Source organism: Bufo gargarizans, chromosome 9 (genome assembly GCF_014858855.1).
Source record: "Bufo gargarizans isolate SCDJY-AF-19 chromosome 9, ASM1485885v1, whole genome shotgun sequence".
NCBI classification, from domain to species: domain Eukaryota; kingdom Metazoa; phylum Chordata; class Amphibia; order Anura; family Bufonidae; genus Bufo; species Bufo gargarizans.
Window position 1 is genome coordinate 177,493,018 of NC_058088.1, and position 17,568 is coordinate 177,510,585.

Sequence of the window (17,568 nt, forward strand, 5' to 3'; positions counted from 1 at the left end):
CTTGAAGCCTTTAGCTCAGCGATCAGCAGAACTGTGAATGCCAATGATGACGGGCTATAACACCAGCTGTAACTCAAAATCAGTAGGGAATAAGTAATGCAAAGTTTTGCACCAGTTATTCGCCTTCCTATATATCATTTTAAATATGTGAAAACATGTTCAAAGGCAAATCTATGCTTTAAAGGGCATCTGTCAGCAGTTTTGTACCTATGACACTGGCTGACCTGTTACGTGTGCACTTGGCAGCTGAAGGCATCTGTGTTGGTCCCATGTTCATATGTGCCTGCATTGCTGAGCAAAATGATGTTTTCGTATATGCAAATGAGCCTCTAGGAGCAAAGGGGGCGTTGCCATTACACCTAGAGGTTCTGCTCTCTCTGCAACTGCTGCGCCCTCTGACTGGGCCAAGCTGCGTAAACGTCATCCCGTCTTCCTGGCTCTGTCAAAGTGCAGAGGGCGCGGCAGTTGCAGAGAGAGCAGAGCCTCTAGGTGTAACGACAACGCCCCCGTTGCTCCTAGAGGCTCATTTGCATATAATAAAGCATCATTTTTCTCAGCCATGCGGGTACATATGGACATGGGACCAACACAGATGCCTTCAGCTGCCAAGCGCACATGTAACAGGTCAGCCAGTGTCAGAGGGACAAACCTACTGACAGATGCCCTTTAAGGGTGCTGCGGTTTTTGGGTAACTTCACATGTGCCACACTACATAATTATTCAGCAAACAGAAATTCCTAGAGACTTCTTTGTGTCATTCTTCTGGATGAGGTCACAGGCCTATCTTGGAAAGGTACAGCAGAATACACCTCCCGGTGTGAATACGAAGTGAGGAAAGCCATTTGCCCTATAAGTATAATCCCAGCCAGGATGGAGAATGACATACCGGTAAAGAAGAGAGGTCGTATTCTCCACGTTCCTAGCAAATGTCTTCCAGTAACAGCAGGAGAAAGGAAACCTAATCAGCAGCTACACAGGTAGCCTATTTCACAATGAAGAGAAGACTAGTAGAAATCTATCAAGAACAGGGTAAAATCTATTCTCATTTCTATACTATGACTATGCAGGTGTTAACCTTTACAGTGCAGGTTTCTAAGAAAGATACAATATGGAAAGAATAGGCTGTCCTAAAGGTAATCAGTGCACTATAATCCTGAGCATTACACTGCCTAGCAGCAGAAAATGAAGCATTTTGCAACTTCTACCCCAAAATTTCTGTTGCGCAGTTTCTAAACTGAACGACTATCGCTAAATCCTTAAGACACCGAAGCATCGCCCTCCCCCACAATGATGCAAACCTTATTTGTTTTGACGCCTCCTGACAACCGAATTTGCCTTGGAGTGCATTACAATAAAAAAGACATGACATACGGTGAAAATAGAAACACCATCAACCGTGCTGGCCAGTGTTATGTGCAGATGCGGATGCCCCCTTCCAGTGGGATTAAATGATGGGATAAGCAAATCCTACCGGGCGCTTATGTATGTGAAAGAATAGATATCGCGTTGCTCAGATATGCAGCTTTCGTGCCAAAGCGACTTGTGTCTGTAAGACCGCATAGCTGCCACCAGGGTGCAGTATCGTCGCATTTCGATAAAATGTGGCCTGCACAGAAATGGAACCACTGAGAGATAGGTCGCAGCTAAAATAAAAAAAATTAAAAAATACCATTGCGTATGAGAGAAAACATAAAAGCAGGATTGTGCTCTGGTACGGAGCTTAGAGGTTAAATTTCCAAAGCGTTGAACTGCTGGCTGCGTCGCACGCCACTAAGCACGCAAGCAGAATGGTCTTCCAAGTTCCTGTGCAATCACCTCTCTTTCTATAAATACACACATACACAGTAAGCCAGTGTACACACTATTGTGCTAGAAGAAACACAGCTTTGCTGAGTGTCAATGGAGTAAGACAAGACTGAGGTTTTCAAAGGTGTGGTCCACGTGAGGGCAACGTCGGGCCGGGTAAAGACAGAGACTTGAAGCTTGTCGTGGAAAAATATAATTGAGGTCCACAGCAGACGGCACAGACGTGGAATGGCGCAATAAATATAAATGATCGATGAAAGGACCAACCCTGCATTACTACAAAAATCTTCTCTGTGTAGTAGTGCAAGAAAAGGAAAAAAAAAAAAGGTTGCCTGCAGAGCTCTACGGTTATCTTTTCTCTTCCGCTTACTCTTTTTTGCTGGCACGCATTGGTGCCAATGTAATATTTGCAGCTTTAAAAAAAAAAAAAAAAAAAAAAGAGAAAAAGAAAACCCCTGAATTATAAAAAATGTAAATATCTATTTATCTAAAAAAAGAACACACTTAAAATTTACTGATAAAATAGCTTTGCTCTTTTTTTTTTAAATTAAGAGTACAACCTCGACAAATCCAGTATTTTAAGATTCCTATATGGCTCCTGTGTGCCTACTTTGCAGTGCAAATGCTATGGATACTGCAATGGGGTAGAAGCAGATGTCCACTTCCCCACTACGTTAACTAGACAAGCGTATAAATGGGTTGCCCCTGATCAGACATGCTTGTGGTGCTGGGCAAGAGAGGCCTCGCCAGGGTAGCTGTATGTTTTTCCCATGCCAGTGGAATTTAACAAGTTTCCTACAAACCTTACTCCCTGTAGTGCAACTCGCCTTCTAGTGGGGTGAAGGATTCCCTGCGCCTACTAATGATTTAGCTACTCAAAAGTCGTCCTTGCATCCTATTCAGAGTCGCCACCTTCTTCTGAGGAGTTTTCTGAGTCATCTGCATCCAACACAATGTTATCTGTCTCATCAACAACGGTGGACTCCACCAGCTCCTCCGGGACAGATTCTTCCTCCAAATCTTCCTCATCATCATCGTCGTCGTCGTCGTCGTCGTTATCCGTACCTGAAGAGCAGGTAAGGAAAGTACTTAATGACATCTGTATCACAATGCATCCAATCTATACTAGGAAACAAAATCATTGTCAATTTCACAAGTACTTAAACTAAAAGGCTATGTACACCTTTGGAGGCAATTTTTTTATGATTGCATTTTACAAATTTTTTGGCTAATAAAATCTTTTTTTTGGTGATGCTAGTCGGCGCTGACTGATTCACGCGCATAACAAATTAAAATATATAACACTATATAACGACTATATAAGGCTACTTTCACACTAGCGTTTTTCTTTTCCGGCGCTGAGTTCCGTCCTAGGGGCTCAAATCCGGAAAAGAACTGATCAGTTTTATCCTAATGCATTCTGAATGGAGAGTCCGTCCTTCAGGATGCATCAGGATGTCTTCTGTTCAGTCTTTTTGACTGATCAGGCTTTTCAGAAAAACGTAGAATGCAGTATTTTTACCTCCGGCCAAAAATCCTGAACACTTTGACTGAACGCCTGATCAGGCTTTTTTCCCATTGACTTGCATTAACGCCAGATCCGGCGCCGTGTGTTCAGTCAAAACGGATCCGGCTTTTACATGTTAAACTCGAAAAATAGGAAAAAAAAGTCCATAAATGGCGGATCCGTTTTTTCCAATGCATTTTTCCATTGTGATCGAAAGCCTGATCAGGATTCAAATGTAATCAGTTTTCACCCGTTTTTCCGGATCCGGCGGGCAGTTCCGGTGTCGGAATTGAACGCCGGATTCAAACAACGCTAGTGTGAAAGTAGCCTAAACTGACTAGGGTCTCTGCTGCACTGTACCGTATTTATATAAGATGCACCTAGGTTTTAGAGTAGAACAATAAGAAAAAAATATTTCTCGTGCATGGCATTGGGGGACACAGCACCATGGGTATATGTCCAACTACCACTAGGAGGCACTAGACACAAAAAGTGTTGGCTCCTCCCAGGTGGGCTATACCCTCTCCACAGGCACGAGGCTATTCAGTTTTAGTCTAGTGTCTGTAGGAGGCAGACCTGTCCTGCTGTTTATTTTTTTATTCTTTTTTTCTCTCTTCTGCAGGTCTCGTGACCTCCACTGTTATACCTGCTGCAGGCTGGGGCTCCATCGTGTTCCACTTTAGTTGCCCCCCCGGTGGGTTTTCTGTTGGAGGGGATGGCTAACCCCCCACCCCACCCTCAATTGCTTCATTTCTCCTGCAGCCCTCCTGACCACCTCTCTATAGCTGCTGCAGCACCTCTTTGGGGAACATGGCATCCGGGTCCAGATAAGACAGCCTCTGCTGGCTGCTTTATGAGGGTCTCCTCTCCCAGCCTCTCCTCGGATCGCCACGTGTTGTCACGTGCGTCCGCTGTCTACGAAGGCTGCCATGCGGTCAGCCTGTTCCTGCTTGTGTGCAGTACCTCTTCCCAGACCCCATCGTGTCCCCTGACCAATCCTTTTGTGTAGGTCCCCCCTGAATGGTCTCCCTCCTTGTGAAAGCCATGGGAATCCTTGTCCGACTCTCCCAATCCCTGGCTACCTATCCAAATTGTGGCCACCTCTGCCCTCCCAGGGTCCTCTCTGCAGATGGGGCATGCTCAGATACCGGGTCCGGCAAGGGGTAGCTCACAGTACAACCTCGGGTGGGGTTCCACCGCTCCTCGGGTCCTCCCTAGGACAGGCCTGAGGCTGGTGACGAATCCTTTCCTGTCACCCCATCCGTTGTCTCTGGGGACACCTCTGCACCGATTCCCTCGGAACAGAGCATCAGGCGGTCTTCCTCCATACAGAAGCCCTCTGGGAGGTCAAGACTAACGTGCACGGAGGAACCTCTCCTTCCCAGGGTTGGTATCCACTCTAGTGGATTTTCGGATGGCGCTCCCCTGACTACACAGGTATTCAACCGCACAGGTAAGGCAGCCGTCCCCGTGTTTAGCATACTGAGTCACCTACGTGGTGTCTCTGGTACTTACGCCTTCTCCTTAACATGGGGGTACCTGCACCACTGCCATAGGCTGTACCTGACAAGCCTTCCTGGTTCCCCTATACTAGGGGCTATGCTCTACACATTTGAGTGTGCTTCCACCGAGTCCCCATCCTGGTGCTGGTGTTCGCCACTCTACCTCATTACAGGGGGTCCCTGTTCTAGGCAAGCTGTTAGCTCAGGCAAACGCCTCCTGTAGGTTGGTGAGTAAAAAGCAATTATATCTGTCTGTTTCCAGCCACCTTGCTCCCATCATAGGTAGAGTACCTACACCTACTCCAGATGCTGAAGCCATTAGTTCTGACTGGCTCTATGGTGTTCCATGCAGCACTTTCTCCCTTCCGGGCGAGATATACAGACCGCCTTCAATTGCCGTAGCAATTGCACCTGTCTGTTCCCAGCCATTTTGCTCCCTTCATAGGTAGAGTACCTACGCCATCTCCAGATGCTGTAGCCAATACCCCTGACGGGCTTTATTGTGTTCCATGCGGCAACATTTCTCCCTACGGGCGAGATATAGAGGCCACTTTTAATTGCCGTAGAATTGCCTCTGTCTGGTTCTAGTGGGCACCAAGCTGCCACCTTGATCCCTTCATAGGTAGAGTACCTGCACCATCTCCGGATGATGTAGCCGTTGCTCCTGTCTGGCCTTATGGTGTACCATGTGGCATTTTCTCTCCCTTACCGGACGAGATATTGAGGCCTCCTCCAATTGCCGTGGCCATTGCACCTACCTCATCATAGTGTGCACCAAACAGCCATCTTACTCCCTTCATAGGTAGAGTTCCTGCACCGTCTCTGATGCTGCAGCAGTTACACCTGTCTGACTCTATGGTGTACTATGTGGCCCCGTTTCCCTTTTTTTCAGGCGATTTCAGTTGCCATTGCACCTACCCGATTGTAGTTTGCACCCGTCTTGTTCTTTGTGGTACCGTGCGGCCCTATTTTCCCCTTCCCAGGGGGAATATAGCTACTATTGTTAAAACGGTAGCTGTTGCACCTCTCTGGTTCTAGGGTGCACCATGTGGCCACATTGCTCCGAAGGGGAGACCTGCTCTCTTAAATTTAGTACCTCTACCATCTCCAGATGCTGTACCCATTACACCTGTCTGGTTGTATCTCTGCACTACACAGCCATATTTCTACTTTACAGGTTGAGTACCTGTACCCTCCAAATGCTGTCGCATTCCCAGATGCTGTGGCTATGTTTCCACTCTCCTTAGAAGGCAACATGCAGCCACTTTACCTATGTTTTAAGCGTGTGTTTGTAGTACCCCAAGTGCTGGGCCCTATGGTACAATCTGTGGTCCATACAGTTTCTGTATTACTGGGTGCTTTCTGCCCCCGGGTTCTATCTGTGCTGCGTATGTTGGTTCCATCCTTTTGGTTCTTCCATACATCTGCCACTCCGTTACTGTTGTGCTCAATGGTCTCCTTGTACTTCTCAAGGCACTGTCTACAACAGGCCATCCTGGTTCAGCATGTGCATGGTTACCATATCTGTCAGGGGTGGGCCAGCCCAACCCCCACCTTGTTGGTCTAGTGCTACTTCTGGTAGCTCCAGTATATGGCTGATCTGTTCTGATCTGGCGGGTGGTCACATACAACCACACTCCCTACACAATGGCCAGGTGGTTTGTTGGCCTTTGTGCTAGGGTTGCTCTTGCCATCTCTATAAGGTACTATGGTATGCTGCGCTCCGCGTTATCCCATGTTATAGAGGAGTACTCGCAGTGTTTCCTATTACAGAGCGGCCCATTCCTGGTGGAGTACAGGGATCTCCACTGGATATTCTACCTTGTTGGGGCACGTAGCTTGGTGAGCACCGGCTGCTGCAGCAGTTTTCGGTCATCGCTGGATGTACTCCGCCACAAGGAATCCTTCTGGGGTCAACGGCATTTATCGTCGCTGGACGTCCTCCCTGACGGGTCAGGGACAGGACCACTGAGCGCCACACACCTATCTGGTAGGTGAATTTTCAGCTGAATGCTCTGGCATCGGACAGGGTCCCGTAGTTCCTTCTGGGTCCAGGTGTTCTCGGTATTCCCTTATATTCTCTGCTTAGTTGTACTACATGACAGAGGGGCAGTCCCCTTGGACCTTGCCGTCATCTGCATCTGTCAGGTACTTTCTCCCCCCTGGGAGTTTTCAGTATGCCGGTTGCAGCTGGTTTCTGCATTTCTGTGTAGTCTCACCTGTTTTTTTCATGGCGACTTCTGCATTCCTTATGCATATGGATGTCTGTCGATTTAGTGGTACATCCCGAGCTGCTGTACTTGCCCTCTCTGGTACAATGTATACAGTTTGCTAGTCACTATTCTTGGAATGGCTAGTTGTCCATGGCCAATGTTCCCTTCCCCTATGGTAGTTTCATTTCACCTTTCCTGGATATTCTGGCTTGCGTTGTCTTCTGGTGGTTCAGCTCCTGGTTCCTTGTTAGCCCATACCGGGTACTTCTTTCTGGAGTCCCTGTCCCTGTTCATTTGACCACTCAGGTTCTGCATGACAATCGTTTGTTGGTTTTTTGTTTGTTTTTTTTTGGGGGGGGGGGGGGGGGGCCTGGGTTGATTGTTCCCTTTATGGGTTCCAATAGCCTTGTGGTCCTCTTGGGATTCGTGTCTCTTTTCCCATCCTCCCATGTCAAGTACCTGGTATTGAGTGGTTTAGTGCTACGGTTTGCAATTCCGCCGTATGGTCTCCTTCGGGAGGGACCTCCTCCTGTTGTAGAACCTTTCCTCCTCAGGCTGTTTGGAGTACTCTCCTTCTACTCCCATGTCTCTCAGTCCAGTGTGTCCCTGCGGAGACTTCCTGGGCCTGTATCTGGTTCCTTTTTTCCCTGATACTTCACATGCCCAGAGTTTCCTCTGGTCTTACGCTTCACAGTGATATCTTGTTTTCAGAGGCTCGTGCCTCATCTCCTGTTTTTGGGACGCAGGTCTTATATTCTTTTCCTGGCCTTTATCTACAACCCCCTCCTTCTCCAAGGATTGGCGGTTTCACCTAGCAGCTTGGGGTTTTCACCTTTTAAATAGGGCGCTTAACTTCATCACCTGTCCTTCACATGTGAGCCTTGCTATGGCTTTCCTCACTCGTTTGGCTTCCAGTGCTTCTTTGTTTCCCTTCTCCCCTGGCCTGTCAGGGGTTGGCCACAGGTTTTTTCGCTCTTTGGGTCTGAGACAATTTAGAGCGTTAGGTAGTTCCAACACGCGGTGCTGTCCTAATTTTTTCTCCAGCCCTTGGCTGAGCTCGGTGTTCCCTTTTGCCGCCTTCTTGCATTTGTGATTTTCTTCCAGGCATTTGTCCTGGGGTGCTGGCAGTCTTCACTGCTTCTTCCTTGAGGTTTCATCCTTGTTATGGAACCTTTTGCCCATTCCGTATTTTTTCCTGTTGGGTCACATGGTTCTCCTGCACCTGTATGCCCAACCGGTGGCATGGCTGTTCTTTTCCAACCCCCAGGGACTGCTTTGGGACGTCCCATGGTGCTGTGTCCCCCAATGCCATGCACGAGAAAATTTGATTTTTTGTACTCGCCGTAAAATCCTTTTCTCGTAGTAGGCATTGGGGGACACAGATCCCACCCTATGTTTTTACTTCCGCTTCTCTGGGCTGGTCTCTTGATCTTTCCCAGTACGGGAGTTGTTGGTTCCTTGCGTTTCTTCTCTCTCCTACTGCTTTTGGTACAAACTGAATAGCTTCGTACCTGTGGAGAGGGTATAGCCCACCTGGGAGGAGCCAACATTTTTTGTGTCTAGTGCCTCCTAGTGGTAGTTGGACATATACCCATGGTGCTGTGTCCCCCAATGCCTACTACGAGAAAAGTATTTTACGGTGAGTACAAAAAATCTAATTTTTTCATTACACCTCAGGTCAGACCAGCAATCAGACCCCCAATGCCTCAGAATCAACCCCCCTAACCTTTAGCCATCTATCAGCCTCCCCCCCCCCATGTCAGCCATCAGCCCCCCAATGCCCCCATGTCAGCCATCAGCCCTTATGTCAGCCCCCAGTGCAAATAAAAATAAAAATAAACACTTACCTCTCCTGCTCCTGGTCACCATCGCGATCCTCTTCATTCTGCTGTCGGCTGTGTATCGCGGCGCACAGTGTGAAGCAACAGAGCGACCTCACGCTGTGTGCAGCCCTGCACAGCCGAGCCGAGGACCAGGGAGCGGTGAGGACAGATCCTTCACCGCTTCCTGGTCCTCCTGTACTAATGAAGCACTTCCATAATAGAAGCACTTCATTAGTACCGTGTTAAAGACAGCCCTGATCGCCGCTGCACGGCGGTTGGGGACCGCTGTACTAGAGCATCTCAGCTCTGTAGAGAAAAAAGGAAGCCATATTTTTTATAAAGACCAATTTAAAAAATATATATATTTTGAGCTCAAAATAAATAAAATGCATTATCAAAATTATAATTGCCCCCAAAGGTGTACAACACCTTGGCAACTATGCATAAGGTGATTATTAATATAATTATTATTAGGTGATTATTAATATAATGCTTGTAATTTACAAATAGTACCATTAAAGGCGCTGTCAAAGATTAGAAAAAGATGGCTGCTTTCTTGTAAACATAACACCACCCCTGTCCACCGGTTGCATGTGGTATGACAGCCCAGCCCCATTCAAGTCAATGGAACTGAGCTGCAATACCAGACCTGTCTGTTTGTTGAATAAAGCTGTTTGTTGAATAAAGCAGCCATCTTTGTCTAAGGCCCCATTCACACCATCATAGTTTTGCTCCCAATCATTTCAATGGTGCAGCAAAAAATGTGGAGAGCACAATGTATTCTGTCCGCATCCGTATGTCCGTTCCCTGGTTCCACAAAATAAAGATAGAACATGTCCTATTTTTGTCCGTTTTGCAGACAAGATTAGGCATTGTTACAATGGATCTGCAAAAAAAATACACGTTTGCAACACGGACGATGCAACGTTTTGCGGACTGCAAAATACATACGGTTGTGTGAATGCACCCCAATCCTGGACAACCCCTTTTAGAGCTGACAATACACATCAGAGTAATATTGGCTGAACCTGCTGATTTTAGCAGGACAGGAAGACTAATGTGCCCGGGGTGTCCCCCGGCTGTCTTTCTGTCTGGGGACAGAAATGGTTGTTGTATTTTCAACATGTCAGATCCTTTAGTACTCATGGCGATAAGCAATCGCCAAAAGGTGTTCAGGCAGCAGCCTACACCCCTCTCCCTACTCAGAACACATGCATACTTTGGGTAAAACCAAGCATGCATGTGTATGGAGGAGATTGGGAGAGGTAGCGGTGAAAAATGAGCAGCAGGACTCCTGGATCCCCAATGCTTTGTTATAGTACAAATATAGTACTGTATAGTACTGTCAGATGCAGCATAGGTTGAACATGATGTAGAACCTCAGCTAGAGTGTTTCAAGACTTACCTTCTGTGTGCTTTTCTGTATTATCAGATATTTCATGCACATCATTTTCATCATCATCATCTTCCTCATTCTCTTCTACTGCATCTTCCTCGTCGTCGTCGTCATCATCGTCGTCAACAATGACAACACAATCATCTGTGTTGTCTGGATCGCTATAAAAGCGCAAAAAACAACCTTGATGCTCACAACAGAAGGCGATGTACAGAAATAGTCCACTAATATCTCACTACCAACCTGTCCTCAGCCGGATGATCGTCACTTTCGCCCTCACCAATAAGGTAATACTGCAAAGGATTGGGCCACAGGTCTTCTTTGATTATCTAAAAGAAATAAACGCAACGGTTACAAATCAGTCTGCGATCTCAAACACTACTTATTAATGTGCACATATGTACAGTGAAGGAAAGATTTTTTTTGTGCATGTTAAAGTTTTTATTTTTATTTTTTGTTTTTTAAATTTAGATATTGATGACCTAATCCTAAGGATAGGTCATCAATATCTGATTGGTGGGGGCCCACACCGATCAGCTCCACTAACAGCCTGTATCGATGTGGTATCCAGGATATTAGCAGGAGCTCACACAGCACATCACTCCCCATGCCTGTGCCCACTCTGCTAAAGCCTGACATAGCACAACTATGCCAGGCTTTAGGTAAGTGAGACTGGTATAGGCAGGAGCAGTGATGCTCCATCCTGTACAGCGACTAGTGCATTCCCATGGGAATTTGTACACCAGTACACAGCGCTGTGCGAGCGTACACATTGCAAAGCGCCATAAGCAACTGAACGTCAGGTGCCTAATTAACTGGGAAAACAAAAAAAGAAGTAAAAAGTATGTTACAAATATTATTTTCAGCTCATTTACAATAGGTTTTAATACAGTTTAGTTGTAAGTTTAAGTACACTTTAAATATAACAACAAGAAATATACCTGCACCAAACCTCTTGAACGCATACCTCCAGTGAAAAATGAAAACTTAAATGTTCTTTGAATTTCCTGTAAAGTTCCTTTTGGTGCCTATCCCTTCAGTGCTCACCCCTTTGTGCTTATTCACCAACAGGAAGCTATCAATATCTGCCATGTTACGGATAGGACGAAGCAGCCCGAGTACAGGTAAGGCCACGACAGAGTCCTGAGATTACAGCAGGCTCAGCGCTGATACAAGCAGAGTTCTGGGGTGTACCAACAGGATAGGCAAAAAGTGAATAAGTTCTGGCAAAATTGGATTTTTGTACTTACCGTAAAATCCCTTTCTCGTTCAATGCATTGGGGGACACAGCATTATGGGTATATGTCCAGCTGCCACTAGGAGGCTACACTAGCAAAAGAAAAAAGCGTTGGCTCCGCCCAGGTGGGCTGTACCCTCTCCACAGACACTAGGCTAATCAGTTTGTACCAATAGCAGTAGGAGAGAGAAACAGAAGCAAAGAACCAACAAGTCAAGTAAAAACAGAGGGAGGGATCTGTGTCCCACAATGCATTGAAAGAGAAAGGGATTTTACGGTAGGTACAAAAATCCAATTTTCTTGTTAATGTCATTGGGGGACACAGCGCCATGGGATGTCCCAAAGTCAGTTCCCGAGGGTGGGAAGGAAATCTCATGCAAAAAATTGGGCGCACAGGTGCAGGAGAACGATGTGACCCAACAGGACCAGGAGAGGACATATCATAAAATGGGAGATAGGAAAACAAAGGTATGGGCTGAGAGGCTCCAGGACCAGGAAGAATCCCAAGAGAAAATAGTGGGAAACTGCCAGAATCCCAGGACAAGTGAGTGCCTGGCAGAAAATCCCAAATGCAAGAAAAAGGCAAAGGGAAACACCGAGCTCGACCCAAGGCTGTGGAAAAAGAAAAGTCTGGAGGAGAGGAAGCAGGGCAGACGTCCTGCGTAGAAACAGAGGTTAACAAATGCACACTGGGGAGCCAGAGGAAGGAACTGGAAGATCCCCTGCTCCCCAATGATAAAACAGGAGCGCATCACCGCTGGAAAGCGACCATTGGCAGTGACCTAGCTCAACTACATATAGAAATATGCCCTAGAAGGATCTAGAAGAAGACAGATCCAACAAGAAGATATGGTGGTCCCAAAAGAGACAGTGAACCTGTCAGAGGAAAAATGCACGGGAAAGGACAGAAGTCCTGACCCAAGGAAAAGAACTTCTTGGAGGGCAAGTAAATTCTGTAAGGCCTACAAACAAAAGCAGCAAGACCTGCAAAAAAATAAATAAAAAAAAATAACAACACAGAGCAGATCATGTCTGCCTCCTATGGACACTAGACTAAAGCTGATTAGCCTAGTGACTATGAGTACAGCCCACATGGGCGGAGCCAACCTTTTTTATATCTAGTGTCGCCTCCTAGTGGTAGCTGGGCATGTCCCCCAATGACATTAATGAGAAATATAATTTGTCTAGTACGATTTTCTATAGTTGAAGCCAAGAGCAACATCCACCAGGCATTCAAAAACATAAAATCATTACACTTAAAATTTAGATAGTTAATGGATGCATAATTCTGCAAATAAACAGCGGATTTATACACAAAACATTGCGGCCATTATAAGTGAATTTGAAGACTGCATGTCTATGCTGCTTTTGGCCTGCTCTATCAAATTAAAACTTTCCACATCTCACTAATTCCCCTCTCCTTTTAGTACACACAGAAACACAGCTTGCATCAGTGCAGAGGCTGCTGTAATTGCAGGACTTTATTAACTAGCTAGTACCACTACTAACACATGTATATCCCAGTCCGGCTAAGATATTCAAGCTATTTAGTATTCTCTGTCTGCAGCTGACATCAACAGGGAGGAATTAAATGGATGAATTAATTCTCCTCCTATTTTGCCTGCAAGTGGATTGCTCTAACACACAGAGCACTCTCTGGAGGTATGCGGTAAGATGTAAAAATGGTGATAATTTCTGTTAAACGACAGATGTCCATCATGCTACAAGACGACAGAATACATAGTTCCAGCCTTTAGTGAAGAAACGTGATATCTTACTGTTGCGATGCGGTCGGCAGCAGGGAAGCTGTGATCAGAAAACCAACTGAAAAAGCTCGGTGTAGAACTGTTTTTGCCACTATGAGATGGGTTCTGCCCTCGCCACCATTGAATGGGAGTAGAATGAGATGTGAGGCGGCCTGAAACCAAATGAGATGGAAAATTGTTGAGCAGTGCGTTACACAGAAGACAGCTTCATTTCCGTCTTACTTTAACAGTAGTATACGGCAGACAGTGTTGGGTGGCTAGGGCCTTGTCTACACAGAGATGTGATATGGCTTGCATGGCAATTTTTACTGCAACAGTGAAAAAAAACTGTGGAAACATAGCATGTAAGAAGCATAATCTGTATGGCACCCAAAGATGAGCACAAACTCAAGTATTTTTTAGTTAAATTTTTCTAGGAATTAAAGGGAACCTGTCACCGGGATTTTGTGTATAGAGCTGAGGACATGGGTTGCTAGATGGCAGCTAGCACATCCGCAATACCCAGTCCCCATAGCTCTGTGTGCTTTTATTGTGTAAAAAAACGATTTGATACATATGCAAATTAACCTGAGATGAGTCCTGTACGTGAGAGGAGTCAGGGACAGGACTCATCTCAGGTTAATTTGCATATGTATCAAATCGGTTTTTTTACACAATAAAAGCACACAGAGCTATGGGGACTGGATATTGCGGATGTGCTAGCGGCCATCTAGCAACCCATGTCCTCAGCTCTATACACAAAATCCCGGTGACTGGTTCCCTTTAAGCCTCATTCACACGACAGTGCTTTGGTCAGTGATTGTGAGCCAAAACCAGGACTGGAACCTCCACAGACATGAGGTATAAGGGAAAGATCTGCACCTGTTCTGTGTTTAGAGCCGCACCTGGGGATGGAAATCACTGACCAAACACCTGACTGTGTGAATGAGGCATTAGTGTTGTGGCGTCCTACGCTAAAACCATGTGTGACCACAGCCCTGATGGACATATTTAGCACTCACCAGTTTGATACTCTTAAAAGGGGTTGTGCCAAGTGGTTTACGTTATCCCCTAGCCACAGGATAGATGAAAATGTGTTGATTGCTGGTGGTCTGATCACAAGAACAGGGGTCCCTGATGGAGTGGCAGGTCGTGCATTCGTTCTCAGTGGGAGTGCTAGAGATAGCCAAGCACAGTACTTTGCCATCTCTGGCTGTCCCATAGAGATTGGAGTGAGAGTGTGCATGTACCACCTGCAGGTCCATCAGAATGGGGGAACAGGTCCCCCATTCTCGTGATCGGTGGGGATCCCAACGATCGGACCTCCGGCAATCAGCCAGCTATTCGATAACTTAAAAACCTGGCACAACCCCTTTAATGCCCATTTATCCAGACTGTAGGACGTATGAAGGATATGCTGAGGGAAAGGGGATGAAGAAAACATATATTATAGACATTATGTGGTAGATGGAGAGCCACTATGTATAAGTAGCTCCCGTTTTAGTGGGCAGCCATAAATCTGATTGCCTGTGTGTGTGTACTGTATACACGTGGTATGTGAACATGCAATGTGTGCATTGGAAGGGCAAGTATGAAAATTATCAAGAAGGCGGTGGTGGGCATGCTTCGTATTTGAGTGAAACTATGTGTTAAAACGGCCCTGGAGATGGTTAACAGCGCAGTGTATTTTTAGGTGAACTGCTAAGAATTTAGACAAAGCAAATGCTAAATCCTTCCATGGAGAAGCACAGCTAACTATTTAGCCAAAACAAGCATCAAATACAAGACATCATTTAGAAGTATTTTTCTAGGTAAACCAGAGGAAGGTTTATGGATAGATAACCTCCAGCACCACAGAGGACGCCGTTAAACCCTGCAAAGGGACAAAAGGTTGCCCATCCCAAGAATGGACCTCTCCCTGTCATTAACTACTACAAAAATATTTGTACATATTTCATATTTTCTCATTAAATAGTAAATGCCGTATTTATCTGCATTCCAGCTACAGGGACTGTAATCGGGGCTATGTTTCAATGTAATCCGTCCTCACACAGAATAAAGTGAAGAATGGCCCAAAAATGTGTTTTCTTACCATTATTTTACCTCAATAGACAAGTGAATGTGCAGGCTGGTATAAAAGTGCATGTACTAAGTACTAACGTGAATCTACACCAAGATATGAATTGAGGTATCGGAACATTTCATTATAAACATCAATCGTATCTATCCATATAAAAACAAAGTCTTAGGTCCCTTTCACACGGAAGAGTATTCCGCGCGGGTGCAATGTGTGACATGAACGCATAGCACCCGCACTGAATCCTGACCCATCATTTCCATGGGTCTGTGTACATGAGCGTTGTTTTTCACGCAAAAACTGTGAAAATCGCAGCATGTTCTATATTTGGTGTTTTCACGCAACACAGACCCCATAGAAATGCGTGAAAATCGCAAAGCATCCAGAAGCAAATGCAGATGCGATGCAATGCGATTTTCACGCATGGTTGCTAAGGAGATGATATTAGTAAATAGGGATGAGAAACCCCGGACCCCATTAAAGTCAATTCACAGTTTTATTTTCCCTTCTGACACGGTTATAAAAGGAAAATAATAGCATTCTTAATACAGAATGCTAAGTAAAATGTCTGACTAAAATAAACTCACCTCATCCACTTGATCACGCAGCCAGTATCGTCTTCAGTCTTCTTCCTGCAGGACCTGCGCTGACGTCATCGCGCTCACCACATGGTGAGCGCAATGACATTAGCGCAGGTCCTGCTGAATGAAAATAGAAGGTCCTTGACTGACTGAAATTGCGTGCCTACTCTTGCAGGTTTGCCGCAACGCATCCGGACAAAAAACGTGACGCCCGTGTGCAAGGGGCCTTAAAGGGGTTGTCCAGGATTCTACAATTGATGGCCTATCCTCAGGATAGGCCCATCAATATACGATTGTCGGGAGTCTGGCAGCACACACCCCTGCCGATCAGCAGTTCTGCAGTAGCTCCGGCACAAAAAATAGGCTACATTCCCACGACCGTAGGGGTTTTTTTTAGGTCCGCAAAACATGGTTACCGGCTCGTGTGTGTGTTCCACAATGGCCGCCACTGTGATAGAAAATGCAATTGCAGAAAAGAATAGGACATGCTCTATCTTTTTGAGTGGCTGCAAAATTGCAGAACGGATGCGGACTCCTTCATATAGTCGTGTGAATGAGCCCATACACAGCTGTCTATAGTGAAGTGAACAGGAGCAACGCTGCAGTGACCCGCTCCACCCTCCGCACAATGGCATTTTGTGCCGCCTTCTGTTAATCTGTGCCTACCTACAATATTGGACCACTTTTATTTTATTTATTTTTCCAGGGCCACTTTAGGTTCCCAGTCCGCCCCTGAGACCAATACTATACCCATAGATAACACTCCGTAAGGTCACTGGGGGAGGGGGATGCACTTAATCACTTAGTGGGGATTGTAGGGTTATGTTCTCATATGGCAGATTTGTTGCAAACGTGTTGCATACATCTGAATGGGTTTTTTTCTGCAGCATAACTATGGATTTCTGCCAAATCCCTTTCGGATGACTGGGATAGACACATATATTTCTGCAACAAATCTGCCATCTGTGAACATACCCTAATGCTCTATGACATCTATCTGTCAATTAACTGTGAGTAAACAGCCTGTACTTCTATAGCTATACAGAAAATGGAGAAGGAAATGTGTGCTTCCAATATGGCCTCCCCGGAGAACCTAAATAAATAGTTCACACATGTCATTTATCATGTAGAGAAAATGAATACAAGGCATTTACTAATGGATTGTGATTCTCCATATTGCTTCCTTTGCTGGCTCGATTCATTTTTCCATCAGATTATACACTGCTCGTTTCCATGGTTATGACCACCCTGCAATCCAGCAGAGGTGGTCGGGCTTGCATACTATAGGAAAAAGCGCAAGCCTCTCTGGTGTCCAGGTCCGTGGAAGCACACATAGGCTGGTGCTTTTTCCTACAGTGTTCAAGTACAACCACTTCTGATGGATTGCAGGGGGGTCATAACCATGGAAACAAGCAGTGTATAATGTAATGGAAAAACGAATGAAGCCAGCAAAGGAGGCAATATGGACAATCTCGATATATTAGTAAGTGTCTTGTATTAACTCTCTCTACATGATAAATGCCATTTGCAAAAAGTGACGCCACCCCTTTAAAGGGGGTTTCCATAAACATTTATCAACTATCCACAGGACAGGTGAAAAATAAATGATCGTTGGGGGTCTAATGGCTGAGTCCCCTGCCAATCACGGGAAAGGGAGTTTCCTGTGTGAATAGTGCGGTAG

At 45.7% G+C, this 17,568-nt stretch overlaps 1 protein-coding gene across 1 annotated transcript in view; it reads right to left on the reverse strand.

Moving 5' to 3' along the window:
• Window positions 1–605: 605 nt before the first annotated feature.
• Window positions 606–17,568, reverse strand: part of LOC122946293 (putative testis-specific Y-encoded-like protein 3) — a 28,929-nt gene continuing 11,966 nt past the window's right edge. The window contains exons 5-8 of the mRNA XM_044305808.1: window positions 13,263–13,402; window positions 10,491–10,576; window positions 10,257–10,408; window positions 606–2,871 (exon numbers count right to left, since the gene is read on the reverse strand). Coding sequence (XP_044161743.1) covers window positions 2,702–2,871; window positions 10,257–10,408; window positions 10,491–10,576; window positions 13,263–13,402 — 548 coding nt within the window. The 3' untranslated portion in view covers window positions 606–2,701. The remainder of the gene's footprint in view (window positions 2,872–10,256; window positions 10,409–10,490; window positions 10,577–13,262; window positions 13,403–17,568) is intronic.